Here is a 15224-nt window from a genome sequence, read left to right as displayed (position 1 = left end):
GAAAGTCTATCATTTCTGCTCTGTTTAGCACAGATCCACACACAACTTGGGTAATGGCTGCACAAACAAGCTCTCTAGAAAATACAATATTGCAGACATGCTCTTCACAATACTAATTCACACGGTAAATTCTGTACAGGATCATTCAAGAAATACTTTTATTAAAGCTGCTTGTGTCGAAAACACAGAGGTCATAGAAATAATCAAACTAGTCTGGTTAGGGTGTTTTGGTTGCTTTCTTTGACCCAGCAAATGAATGCCTACAAACACTCATGTGCAATGTTTTTCCATATTGGACTTAATTAAAATTTATACTGTGATTCATGGGCTGGCTATTAATCATTTTGTCTAACACTGTTGAAAATTAAACTCTAGGTTCTACAAAGCTCCAACACTTACTAAGAAGCTCCAAAACCAGTGAAAATACATTCTCCATGTTCAACAGCAAACTCTGACAGACTTTCAGCCTTAACACGGTGCCTAAGCCTGACACAAATGAAGCGTGTCAAGGAAAAAATGTTATTGATAAGTACACACAAAACACAGAGCTTTAGAAAGAGCAGTAACCTTGACTTACTGTGGCTGTGCCGGAGACAGTTTGTGCATTTGTGTCAGCTGCACTCTGTTCGGAGTGTGTCTGAGCAGGAGGGTACATGTTTAACGTGTGCTCTGGAACAGTGGTTTGGCCTGTGTAGTCTGGAGCTGGATGCGGATGTGGGGCTGTGTATTCTGCAGGGATACCGTTCTGAGGTGGAGCGAACTGGGCTGAGGCATAAGGCTGTGCCATTGTGTCAGGAGGTGCTGTAGCTTCCTGATTACCCTGTGGAAATCAAAGGGAAAAAAAATAATAATAATAAAAAAAGGAAGAAACGTGGCGCGAGATAAAATAAGCAAAGGTCCTGCACCCGTAACGCAGAGAGCCATGAGAGCATCCTGGCCTGAAAGGGACACAGCGGCTGTTCCTTCAGGAGGATATTTCTTCTCTGCATTAAACCCTATTAAATATTATTATAATTAGACAAACAAATCTACTGCTTGCTGGATAATTGTAGACTAGTCTTTTGGCAGGAAAGGTCAGTGAAATCTGCCTGCACTAATGATACCTCAACTCAGACAAGGAAAAGGGACAAAGCCAGTTTATTCCAAAAGTTCCTGAGCACAACTGCCAGCTCAGAGGTCGGGTAAGCTCAGCCCCCAGTCTGTGATCACTCTGACTGGCCATTTACAGAACACAACATAGGCAACACAGGATTTGGCTGCACACTGTTAACAAACACTAAAAATACCTACGTGCAATAATGCCCTGAGATATTCAGAATACTTTGAGGTACTCTTCATTGAGCAATTGCGTGCCACAAATGCAAAATAGTCATGAGATCTAGTCAAAATACTAAGTATTTGAATCTACAAGTGCATCAGTTCAAAACCTTAAATAACATAAAAGAAAAAATTCTGTCAAGAGAAAGAGGTTTAAGAACTTTAAAGCAGTGCATCAGTTCAAAACCTTAAATAACATAAAAGAAAAAATTCTATGTCAAGAGAAAGAGATTTAAGAACTTTAAAGGTTTTGTATTTGAAGACAGCAGTATTTCATTTCCACACCACAATTAGCCTGTAGCATTAATAACACTAGCCTCATGTCTTTACAGAGAGATCCATATTTCCATTTGATATTATAAAGACTAGCCAAGCCTGTTAATTTATCAATTATACAACTTCTGACTAAATGTTTTCCCCACACCAAAAAGCAACAATTCTAGCGGAGGAAATGTACACTACAATCATTCTGAACCTATATCAAAACTGTCCAGAATGAGATTTTGCCTCAGACAGCATTAGAGGCCATTAGTACAGAGACTATCCCAAACTCAGATAAACTAATTTACATAATAAAATTATCCCACTAATAAGCAAGGAATGTAAAAATGCACATTCATAATTTAATTACCTTTGAAACTACTCCATCATTCTCCCACCAATGCATGTACAAGCACCTGCCCAAGACTATTGCAGGGATTTTATTCATATTCATCAGTCCTTGATTTCCCAATTTAAAATAGGGTAGATGAATAAAAGACATTCCTCTGTACTTTGTACTTAAGGGCATTTCCAGCCAATTTCAGCTAATTCAGACATCAGCTCTCTGACCTGAACTCATCCTAAACTCAGGAGCTTTTACGAATTCACACAGGAGTTAAGTACTGGTACTCGACAGGCTTAAAAGAGAAAACTGAATTTTCCTTTCTAAGAGGCACTCAGTGTGTCTGAAAAAAATTAGAACTTTATATTAGCAACCAAACCCTCCCTAATTCTAATCCCATCTTTGCTGCTGGTTTAATGTATGGCATTGAGCGAGTGGTTTCCATTGCTTCATTCAACCATCTTTACCAGACAACCAGTGTCATTTACTGACTTCACAGGGTTAAGTCACCAAGATTTGTTTGCGTATCTACAGTCTTACCAAGATTACTGCTGCACTGAAACTGGCCCTGTTAAATGACTGTGGAGGTTAAAAACTTTTTAAAATGTGTACTTTTACCCTCTAATATTAAAATCATCAAGCTCCTTTGTTATTTCTTTTACCTAATATTTTCACTATTAAAAAAAAATTTAAGTCCAGATGAAGCAAAACCCAGGAATGACTGGATTACACCAGAGACATTGATTAAATGTTAAAGAAGTACTTTTAAAACTTGTGTGGGAGGCAGCCAACCTTAAATTTTTTAATCAGCTGTTTCAGGAGGGACTTGAGCGAGGGATAAGAAGGAACAAAGGCAAATCCAGATTCTGCCTCTATAAGCATTTTCACTGTGCTGGTTTTGAAACACAGGGGCTGGTTAGTGCTGGTCCTTAAGCTTTTCCTTGCTGTCAGATGCTGAACATGGCATCAGAGTCAGCAGCTGTTAAGAAAGAGCAGCAATGGCAACAGAGGGACCACGGGGTGATGTCCAGGTGCATCTCATCTAAAGGGTTTTGTACCACCTCCAGTCCTAAACCAGATGTTGCTGAGACCCCCACTGTTTCTCATTAACCTTGACAGCAGTTCCATGAGGACCCTAATTAATATTCAAAGCATCCACACCTAGTGCTAATTACAGCTCATATTTAATTAAGAGGGTTGAACTTTTCCATTATTTTTACCAGCAATTCCAAACTTTTTAGATTTATCACAAAATGGCGAATTGCACTGGCAACTTCAGAATCTCCACAATGCTGAGACTCTTCTACCTCTTCCATTAGACTTGTTCAGCTGAGGTCTGGTTCTCTTATAAACAACTGAGACCCCATTAATAAGTAAACAATGAAGGGTCAGGGATTTGTCTTTTTTTTTTTTTTTAATAACTTGTACATATTCAGAGATTTACAGCCTTGCCATTGAAGAAACCAACCCCACTATGCTTACAGCAGAGAATTGACAGACAAGATTATCAGTGCAGGCTCTGTAAGTTCATTTAATTGTTGGAAGACAGGGGACATTAAAGAAATTAGACTTGCACATGCTACTGCAGGCCCCAAGTTTAAAATGATGGTGACAATAAATCTGAGATATTATCCCTTAAACCAAGTGACTACTGAAGCCTTTCCTAACCTTTAAAATTACTGTGAATTTATTATTCATAATTAATTCAACAGAGAAGATATTACAATGGAATATAAAAACATGTATGTTTAAACAAGTTCTTTACTATTTACTTGGCTAATAATAGCCAAAGCTAATTGTTCAAAATACTAATTTCTGTCAGGAACAATGAAGTGTCAGATATCACACATTTGTGTCTACATGTGGTTGATGGAAACCCAAGACTACACAAGAGATACACTTGAATAGATTTTAAAATCTATTCAAAAGATTGCTGAATCTACCAAAAATTCTTTACATAGAATCACCTAAAATGTTCCTTTATTGTGCTCTTTAAAATGCAGTGAACTGAAATGAATAAAAGAAACAATAAATTCTAATGCATTACTTTGAAAATATGAAATGGCCCTAAAAGCAAGAGGAAATATTGATCCTAAATTAGCCTATGAACTCAGGTATTAGAGTAATTTCAAAGCTGTGTATGACAGTACACAGGCACAGCTTAATCCCACCCAGGCTGGAGAGGCTAAACAGAAGTTGTCCCTTCAGACCCAGTTCCAAGTATCTTTAAGATTAAATGACCCCTTCATGCTCACTTTGTGCACGGTTTTGTAAAAAAGTGGTTGTTGGCAACAGCAAGGAGAACAAAGGATGGCAGACAGTCAGGCTCTGCTAAATGTTCTGGCCCGAGTCTTAATGAAAACCACATTTCAACTGAAAAATATGCTTTACGTGGCAGTATATAAAATCAAATTTATTGCTTTCTGGTTAAATGTTGAACTCTAAAGAACCAAAAATAAAGGATTCCGATGTAGGTAAGTGAAGGTTCTCCTATTTCATCCATGTTACCCCATTTGAAGAAAAGCTTAGAATTTAAACTGCTCCTACTATCTCAGATGACTTTTCAGCATCTCCTCCTCTGAAAAGACTTCATAATTAAGAAATGTATAAAAAGTGTCAAAACATAATAAAGCAAGCATGTTATGTTTGTACACAAAGGAGAGAGCACAGAAAACATTTCTTATACAGTGTTTCTTTTTCTTAAAAACACATTTACAGCATTACAATGTATTCAATGAAAACCTTTCTGCTTGCCTGCATTGTGAAGTCAAACTCACAGTTTATTGTTTGTTTTGCTCTATTTTCCATTTGGTGCATTTTGTTTCTTTGGCAAGATATATTTCACATTTACAGAAAGCCTCCTGTACTGCAGTTAAATGAGCCAAACTGCATCGTATCCTTAGGGCACAGAAACAAAGAAGAAAGATGCAACATTTCTCTGCAAACCTGCTGGTTCTAAGGGCTCAGTTACATCTATCAAAAACATGATTCCCCATAGCTTGCCCTCCTTCAGATTTAAGCATCAAAACGTGCCTTAGAAGACCTGCATGCAGTGCTGCAGCTGCTTATAAGAACTGCCCTGGCTTGACTAAAAACCAAGAGTTTCAAGGGAAAATAAAAGTGAAAATACCTGCTGTACCATGGTGCTGCCTCTATTCTCCATAAACTTAGCAGCTGCTCTGCTCCCAGGCCATGCAGCATCTGCCCAAAAGGAGCATCAGTGCTGGCTGGGGGCTGCAGGGCGTGCAGGGAGCGGGACTCGGGGTGCTGAGGGAGGGGGAGCCCGCGCAGGGCTCGCTGACCTGGCCCTCGCCATCGGAGCGCTCCCAAAACCTGATCCAGATGTGGCTCCTGCAGCGGGGGCCGCGCCCCATCAGTCACAGCAGGCCACTCCTCTGGCTCCTGCTACCGCTCGTGGAGCGCGCCACTGAGCAGATGATTGCACGGAGAAGGAGGGAAAAACACAGCTTGACTACATTAATAGCTGCTTAAAAAACATTGGAAATGCTACTGTGGAAGTTGCCGGAAGCTGAAGGTTTTTGTTTTAAAATTAACACGGCTGTATTGAGAGACCCAAAACACCCTGGACTTCCAGGGCTCTGGATTTGTGATAGCTACGATGTCCCGTTACACACGTGCATTTCCATGGGATTAATTCCTCCTCCATGTGGCACAGCTAATACCAATAAGGTTCTGATTTTAAAATTGCTGAACCCCACAAGAAAACCGCCGATACTGAACTAGCCTGGTTTAGATTAAATCTACTTTATCCTTCCATTCAAATGAAATATTGTTTCCTTTTTTGTTTCATGTCATGACATCCCTCTCGCTCAGCAGGGGAAATATTTCAGAAGTGCTACCAAGGTTTAGTTCTGTGAGGCGCTTTAGGCAACCTAATGCTTCACTGTTAAAGGAACTTTCTTAGATGCTCCAGAGATAGCTTCAAAATGAAAGAACTCCTATCTAAAGAAATAAAGAAAAGAAAAATAATTAAAATTAAAAAAAAAAAAAAAAAAAAAAACAACACAAAACCCCAAACAACTAAAGAGATTCAGACAGCCCCACAGAATACACATTTATTGCCACTCTGCTGCAGTCTGCCTACAGACATCAGGGTTCAGAAGCAGGGCAGACACGTAACACTGGAATTATTCTAACAAACCTTCCAATTCAAAGGGGTGGGCAGAGCAACAAACAGTCATCAATTCATCACTAAACTTATATTCCAACTGAAATATATTGGAATTCTTTAAAGTGGCAGTGTAATTCTTCCAGGTTTGTTGCTGGCACTCCCCAGTTAATGACAATAAAAGCAGCCACTTCAGATTTTTCAGAAGAAATCAGACATCCAGCCACACCAAACTGATAATCACAACTGACTGACTCTGCGAGCTTTCTCTGTTGTAGCTTAATTATCTGACCAGGCCACTTGACTCGCATCATTTGCTTCTGCAATCACACAAAATGAATCCTCCAGCCACCTCTCTTTTTCGGAAGGTACAGGACAAAGCCAAATTCAGCTTTCAAAAGTAAGAAAGATAATGCAGAATAACTTTTGCAGCGAGCATGGGGGGAAAAGATAACAATAAGTAAGCAAAAGAGAATCTCTTTGCTACCTTAGCAGGAAAGTACTATTTCGTTTCACCCATTGCAGAGGAACATTTACTTTTGATCTTTTTTACATATAAAATACTGTATTCCAATAAAAGTCTGTGCTTTTGCTACAGCTGCATGTGTGTTTGATAATGACATGTTCACTCTGTGTCAGTGCCTGAATTATGGAAAAGAATTTCAGCAACTGAAACCTCCCGACAGCCTGCAAAGGACATTTACTTACATTTCACTGAAAGCAGCAAACTACTTGCCAAAACTTAGTCTGAATTCACATAATACTATGGACACACCACTACACATGGAGAAAGCCTTCCCTCCAACACCTTCACTCCTTCCAGCTGCTGAAACTTTCAACTGACTTTTTTGACACTGTCATTTATTACCAGAGCTTTCCTTATCCTACATGGCAAATCTTTATCCTGCTGTTTCCAATGGCCCAAGTGGACATGACTCTGCCACGCTGATTTTTTTGCTTCCACATTAACATCTAAATCCTTCTTTTTAAGTTTTCTGCCTCTCCCTCACTTTCTGAACTCTGACTCTTAAGGTCGTCCCAACTGCAGCTCAACCTTGTATTCCACCATATTTCCCTTGGAAAAAAATTTATGTCACATTTGGAAAACAACTCTCCAAAATGGCCTTAAGAGCAAGACACTTTGAAGAAGTCAGGTATATCTACAATGACAAATGATTCTTAAAATTTCCTTTAAAAAGTGTTAAGTATAAAAGGATCTCATCATTTTCCACAAGTCAGCAGAGGAAACTCCACCTCATTTATCTTACACCTTTACTAGAGCGTACTGAGGATGATGCAGCATCCTTGTACCCAAACAGCAAGGAAAGAGGGCAAAAATAAAGGGTTGGATTATTAATATAAAAGGTGCATGAAAAGCCATCTGGAGTAGAGGATTTTAAAGGGGGTAGCAGCCAGCCTTTAAAAATTTAACTCAGCTATGATTTCCAGCCCTTGGGCATCACGACCAGGTCCAAAACTGTTGAACTGATCTTCACAAAAGACATATGTGAAGTGTCAGGATGCAAATTCCCACAGGACAGCAAACAGGGAGCAGTTATGGGGCTCTGGAGGACCTACAGGAGTGGGCTGACAAGAACCCGGCCAAGTGCTGCTTTTGGGACAGGATAATCCCTCACACTGGCCCAGGCCCTGACTGCCTGGCCAGAGAGCAGCTCTGCAGCAAAGGCTGAGTCCTGGGGAGCAGAGCTGGGTCCGAAGCAGTGCTCTGCCTTCCAGGCAGCAAACGCGAACTGCTCTGCAGGCTGCATTAGCAAAGGGCGGTCAGTGAGGTGAGGAAAGGGATCGTTCCTCCCAGCACAGCACTCAGGAGAACATCTGGAACACCAGTCTGGGGTGCCTCAGGACAGGAGATGTGTTTGGGAGTGCAGTGGTGGGTTGCCAGGGCAGCTGCAGGGCTGGAGCACATGACAGAGGCTGAGGCAGCTGGTTCAGCATCGCCTGCAGAAGGGAGGGCTCAGACACTTAATTGCATCTTCTTCCACTTCACCAAAGGTTACAGGGACAGAACCCGCAGGTACAGAGTGACAGAACAAGGAGCAATAGCTAAAAGTTGCCAAAAGGGAAATTCTGGTTTGCTCCAAAGAATAAGATAATGAATATGAGGGAAGCTAAGCACAGGAAAATGCTGCTCAGAGAGGCTATGGCATCCTGGAGACTTGCAAACCTGAACTCTAAAAGCCCCTGAGCCACCTAATCTGTGTAGTTACCCCTGATTTAAAAGGGATATTGGGATTAGACGGCTTCTGAAATTCCCTTTTAATCTGAATCATTCTGTGATTCCATGTGGTTTCAACAGTAGCAGAATAGCTTCAAAATGGATTTTATACTTTTATCCTATTTGATGTCTTCATAAAGGATTTGCTCAGAAAGAAGAGACTAGTTACAACTTCTAGTCTATTTCCGTCCTCAAGAAACAATGTCTCAGTTCTTTGAGATGTGTTTGCAATGTTTCCTTACAAAAATATGTTTGCATTTGTTTAATCCACAGCCAGAGCAGTGTGGAAGTGGCAATTCTTACAGTGCAGGCAAGACAAGTTTCACAAATGATTTAATTTAATGCTGTGCACTATGACACGTTTTCATTTTCTGCCAAATGTTACCATTCTTAGCATATGTAGAGGAACACTGCCTTACATCTCCATAGAAAGGAGTAGTTTTCTCTACCTTCTGCATGACCTCTAAAACAGTAACTACAGCCATATGTTTTCTGATTTCATCTGCATTTTTATTTCTGAAATAAACTTTATTTCAAATATTAATGTATCGAAAACCACTGCCACCTTTTAAAGCTGGATTGTAACAAAAATAGTAAATCCATTTTCTTATTTTTCTAATAAAGTGATTTTAATTTTTTTTTTCCTTTACTGCAACGCTGAAGATATGGGACATACTAACCCAGGTGACAAACCATGCTTATGCAGCAAGACTCTGTCTGGTGCAGACACAACCCTGCATTGTGCTTTGTAACTCATTCCACTGAGACAATTCCTGCGTTCTAACCCATGAACAGGCATAGGTATTTCCAGAATTTCAGGCAAAAAATTTCTCTAAATGACACCTCACTGGTAAAGGATTGAACTCTGCAAAGGTTTGGAGTCTGCAGAGAAAACTGAGCACATTCAAATCCAAAAACAGTTGCAGGTAAATGGTTTTCAACAGATTATTTCTAGAAATCTGATAAGTTCTTATAACATAGCTAAAATTATGCATTCAAGATTTGTTGTAAGTAGAATTCAACACCTCAATTCCAGTTTACTCAAAAAAAACTGACTAAATTTTTCAGGAGATTGGGACTGGAGGCAGCTGATTCTTTTAAGTCCCTAAATGGAGCAATTGAATCTCATTGATATTAACAGTTGTCACCAAGTTGTTCCCATTTTAGAGATGCCAGTTCATCTGGAGTTTCAGTTGGCTTTGCTATGGACACAGCATAGAATAGAGCCAAATATTCACCCAATCCTCAGCCACAGAATGTGGTGAACATACAGCCATGTGCTGAAAAAACATTCCTGTGAGCCATTTGTGCCAGAGAGAAACGGGATCAGAGTTTCATGCTACCTAATTAGTGATCAGATGGTGACATATAAACTAAATACTGGGCAGGATGAATGAAGAGTGCCACAAGGATTATACACAGAACAAGAACACGGGACTGGAGGCCTCTGCAGACCTTGATGTGCTTCACAAAGGCACCGGTGAAGTGGCTGTACCAGAGTGAGCAGAGCCACCTCCCAAGCCCAAGGGCAGCAGCACTCAGTGGAGCTGGAGCTGCCAATGTCACCTCTCTCAACTGGACACTTTAAAGTGACCTCTTTTAACCAGAGGCACAATCTTTCACTGCTGAGCTCTGATGGAGCCTCGGAAAATAAAGGGGACATTTCTCTTCATAATCCCTCACAGTGAATAATTTCCTAGGGCAGCACCACAATTCATCCATCACGTGGGATACAGGTCCCAGCCTCAGCACCACAAATGGGAGATCATTACTTGACTCACCTGAAATAAAACACGGAACACAGTCAGCTAGGGAGGGAAATGAGAATGCAGTGCCATAAGCTGCCCTGAGCAGCAAAGCTGACAGATCATCCCTGCTCAGCTATTTGGATACAGGGTGGTTTTGAAAGCCAGAATGAGCCGGGTTAAATGACAACAATTCCTGCACAGCTGTGCCAAATGATCAAACGCAAGCTGGTTTGTTTTGTTTTGCTTTGCTTAAACCAGGTAAATTTAAGAGTTTCATTTATGTGGTGAGCTCCATAAAGACAATGACATGACTGACTTTGGGAATTTGGAGGAAGACCAGGAAAGTCAGCAGCAGAGTTATAAAACTGGGCTTCAGAAAAAGAGACTTCAGCATATCCAGGGAAATGTTATGAATCCCTAAGGTTTACCCAGGAGAGGAAACAGTCCAAGGTAACTGCCTGATTGAGATGTCGATTAAAGAGAACTTCTGCATGCAGGAACAAACCATTCATTAGGAAAGAAGATACTTAGCAGGCTTACATGGCTATGAAGAAGGTTAATGAAGACAGACACAAAATGTGAGCTTAGAAGTGATGGAGTCAAGGCCTGGCAACAAAAGAGAACCACAGAAGTATTGCTCAGGTACTTGACAAAAATGGGAAGGTTTTTTAGTCCAGCCTACCTAAAAGTAAGACATTCTTAATTCAGAGATGTTAAGGGTGACAAGAAAGGCAGAAAAAAGAAAAAAAATCTAGACATTGACTATTTAACATTGCTTTCAAAGAATTTCTGTTTCCAGTCTCTGTTTAACATTAAGAGTTCCACCATTTTGTTATTTACAACAGAACATGGATGACCTGAGCTGTAATGACCAGCTACCAGAGCAATGCCATCTTGTTTAACGCCAGTTAAAGCAGCACTCATTTTTTTGGCACTGAAATTAAATGATGGAACATGATCGCTGATGTTATTTACTCCTAAGATTAAAATGACAATCAAAATATCATTGGGCACAAGGAACAGACAGCTTGGCTTCCTGCCTCAGCCACACTTTGCTGTGCTTGTTTATCACTGAGATCATTTGCATACTTCAGTGGATGTTTATGTTAAGATGCTGTTGTAGCATTACGAAGGAACTGTTTATCCAACAGTGTTTGTCATCAGCAACCTAAGCCACAGTACTGAAGGAAGGTAAAGACCTTCTCAACGAGGAGACAAAAAAGGCACTAAGATGTGTTTATGCAAAGCAAAATATATTTCTAAGCAGTGCTGAATGTCACAACTGATGAAAACAAACGAAAATCTATTAATAGTGTGTTACAAGGAATCTCCAGTTATGAAGCTAATGAACAAAATCCTTTAATGGTTCCTATAGCAAAGGAAAGACTTTCACTGACTATACTGACTGGCAAGTTGTATGTAAAATCTCTAAAAAGCTTCTGGTACTATGAAAGGAATAGGCCAGTACCTTCATTTCCACAGTCCCCCAGAATAGTGACTAAAACTGGTCTCAAGTCTATATGGCCTCTCCCTGCACATCTCCTTTGAAGACTTATTTTACTACTAGACCTTCTTCACAAAACTGAACACATTCTTATGACAGTAAATCCTGCTGCAAAGCTGGTCTCTGCCTGTGCTACAGGTGCTTACCCTGGTAGACTTAAAAAAAAAATGTTGGAACAATACAGCATTTTAAAATAGCATATATTGTGGGACTGGATGAAAATCACCTTTCCTGGTTTAGAGTTTTATTTTGTAAGGAAGGGGTGGTGGAAGGAGAAGTATTTCCAGAACTGTAGCAGCACAGAGAAAAGCTCTGGCATGTCAAGCAGAAGCATATGGCTAATCTACAGCAAGCACATCCAACAGCGTTTGTGTTTGCACAGTGCAGGGGCCTGGACAGCAGCCACAGCATCCACGCTCCAGAATTAGTGAAAATACACACACCACTTCTGGGAGAGAAAAGTTATAGCCTGGAAACTGTTTCTAATCAATGGGAACTGGCTGGCTTTTATAGCAGAAGATTAGATTAAATAAGATAGCAAAAATATTGAAGCAGTTCTGCGTTTGCTGAGTGCGCACCCAGTGAGATGGAGAACACAGCAAACACGTTTGCATTTTAGCTGCAGAGGAAATTCTGATTAGATGCTGCTACACAGGAATTGATAGTGAGTAGGTATTCAATCAGAAAAGTGGTTTTCTTTTAAATATTACCATCACATGGTACAGTACATCACTTGTGTCAAGTTAAATTTAATCAGATCAGTGTACTTAAAGGAAAAAAGTTGAATACCTGCTCATATGCCCATGCCAAGAGGGATTATATGAGATTTTATGAAGCCTTTTCCTTTTATTTAATATTCTGATAGCTGTATAGAACAATTTTGCTATGTATTATGCCCTCAAACTGATCTATTCCACTGTCATTTTAATGCACAGCAAATATGCCTGAACTCATGGTGACAGCATCGTGTGTCCTGTCAATTACTGACATTCTCCCCTGTAACAGCCAAGGCATTTTCCTTGGAACAGCAATTAGTTCTAATTTTAAGTGTTGCTAATTTTCCTGAGAGTAAAGCAGTATCATCATCTGCTTTTAAATGTGTTAAGAACACATTTAAAAAGAAACAATAACCTATGTGCTCACTAATGCTTGCTGATTTTCCTCAGATTTAGAATCAGGGATGTGAAGGATTGGGTTCTGGAAAAGGTGTCTGAGCAATGCAATACACAAAACGGATGGGTTTTTACTAAAATGCACTTTTTTTCACATATGTTTAATGGCTTATCTGAACAACAACCAAAAATCATCACTATATAATCCATCAGAAATAAACCAGTTTTCAGCTGCCAGAGACTAAATACAACAAAAACTTTGAATTAATTGAATTCTGGGAAAGCAATAAAAACTGGTAAGTGACACATATGTCAGGCATACACTTAGGCAGACTCAGTCCACCTCAGAATACACAAAGACTAGATGGATAAAATTCAGGATCCAAAATAGAGACCTAAAAGGCACAACCCACCTCTACAATTCACTGGATCTACTTTGCCAAGCCTTTTAGTGAATTCTCCTCTCTTCTCATTCAGATCCTGATTTCCCAATATTTTAAACCTCCCTTTGCCCCCCCTCCCTCTTTTTCATGCTGTCCTGTACTACTTCTTCCTCTTTCTACACCTGCCCACACCAATCCGAGTCTCCCCTTTAGTATTTACTGCAGCAATTGAGAGTACAAAATGTTATCAAATTGACAAGGGAACACATCCGTTCTGCCTGAGTTACTGAATGAAAGCAAGGCGTGACCTCCACATGTATCTTAACTTTGATGCAAAATATCTCATGTAATTGGGAGCTATCTTGAACAGATTCAGGCTACAGGACTGGTGTAGTTGAAGTATTTTTCTATCTGCTCTTATTTATTTCAGATGCCATTGTAGCTAATTGATCCAGGATTTGGAGGATGAAAATATATTCTGGAACTTGACACAGCACTGGAAATATCCATTTGTTGGTCTTGATGAAAAAGTATATTAACCTATACTTACATAGTGTATCTATAAATACATATATTTATTGTGTAAATAACCACAAAGGGTTCACTGCTCCTTGGTTGACTTCATGTATTAACAAAAATATTCCATGTTTAAAATAGATTCCTAAATTCTATAGCTATTAATATCTCCCCTGCCAACAGTTCTAAGTGTAGTAGAAAAAAAAAATCAGCCAGTTTCAGTTAATAAAAGGTCAAAATGGAAATTTAAATCCTCCACTAAAGAGGTCTGCAGTGACTAACAGCATCAATTAAGCAAAGCAATGTACACTAAATTAATGTCACACACACATATGTGTGTTCCTGGTATCAAACTAAGAACCAAATTCAATGGAGACTTATGAAATATACTAAATTGATCTGAACATGTTGTTTGTTAATAAGGATTATGAAATAAAATTTTTGAATCATTGTTTTAACTTCATTTTAGTAACACAGATTGAACACCAGTTAAAGAACCAGAATTCAAGGCCTCTCACACGCTTCAGAAGCAAACAAATTACGATATAAAATATTTCCAATTAAATAGAGAATATGACATCAATTCAAACAATTCAAGCAGTGCACATTGCAAATGCCTCTATTGCTCTATGCAGAAAAGTGAGAGCAAGGGTGAAGCTACCCTGGTCTTAATCCCATTTTCTCCCTTTCTTAGTTTTTGACAATTAAAACTATTTTTGTTTCCATTTCTTACAAACATAAACCGGAAATTTAAGAGCAGAGTTTGCTGCTAGAATTTACTTGTTAACATCTTACATCCTGTGAATCTGAAAGAGCAACCTCATTGCACCTTTGCAGTGAAAATAACTGTTAACAATAAATAAACAAATTAGCAAGCTACTACACACCCTGAGCCACAGAGCCCACCTGAATGGGGGTTCCCATTACCTTAGGTGAAAAGAGTTTTAACAGAATTACATAAAACAACAAGGCAAATTATTTCAAACTAAAAGCAGAGCACTCAAGAGTCAGTGCAGAAGCTCAGAGGAAGTAAGCTTTCCCTTCAGCAATGCAAATTTCTGATGCCAACGAACTCCACAACAGTGTAACTTGAAGGTCTGCAAGTTTTTAAAATAATCTCTGGTTGTTGTGGTTTTGTTTTTGGTTTTTTTTTTAGAATAATTTCAGGCAAGTTTTATTGAAAAATTACTCATGGTTCACTCCCAAATAACACTGGGTTTTGAAAAAAAAATATTTAAGTATTAGACAGGAATAATTAATGCACCCTAACAAAACCCTCTACAACTGTATTTGCCAGGTATGCACCACTAGTCAGATCTCTGCTAACTGCAACCTCAAAAAAAACTCTCATGGAATTTAGACGAAAACTAGCTTTTATATAAGCTTTCAGGAGAAAAAAAGAAAAAATATCTGCCATAAATAGAAAAGTAATCAGAAATGGGTGAAGACACTTCAAAGTATGTGTATTACCATTTTGCATTTCCAGTCTATTCAATCCAGCTAACATGGTCAGCTCAATTCAGAACAGGTCTCTGAAAACCAGTAGTAAAAGAGATAGATACCATTATTCATAAATAATTATCTAGAACTAATATCTTTCTCCATGTATGAAACTTCTACTTCCCAGAAAACTTTATTATGCAGGATTACCTCTGACAACCAAGCTGCCTCTCTA

At 39.3% G+C, this 15224-nt stretch overlaps 1 protein-coding gene across 5 annotated transcripts in view; it reads right to left on the bottom strand.

Moving 5' to 3' along the window:
* Positions 1 to 15224, bottom strand: part of RBFOX1 (RNA binding fox-1 homolog 1) — a 1146709-nt gene that overhangs the window by 125683 nt on the left and 1005802 nt on the right. For all 5 annotated transcript variants that reach the window (XM_041401522.1, XM_041401524.1, XM_041401523.1 and 2 more), the window contains one exon: positions 578 to 820. In XM_041401522.1, the coding sequence (XP_041257456.1) occupies positions 578 to 820 (243 nt within the window). The remainder of the gene's footprint in view (positions 1 to 577; positions 821 to 15224) is intronic.

This window comes from Onychostruthus taczanowskii, unplaced genomic scaffold, assembly GCF_017590055.1.
Source record: "Onychostruthus taczanowskii isolate IOZ18803 unplaced genomic scaffold, ASM1759005v1 scaffold19, whole genome shotgun sequence".
NCBI lineage: Eukaryota > Metazoa > Chordata > Aves > Passeriformes > Passeridae > Onychostruthus > Onychostruthus taczanowskii.
Note: the sequence above shows the minus strand (reverse complement) of the source record. Positions and strands in the feature narration are given on the sequence as shown.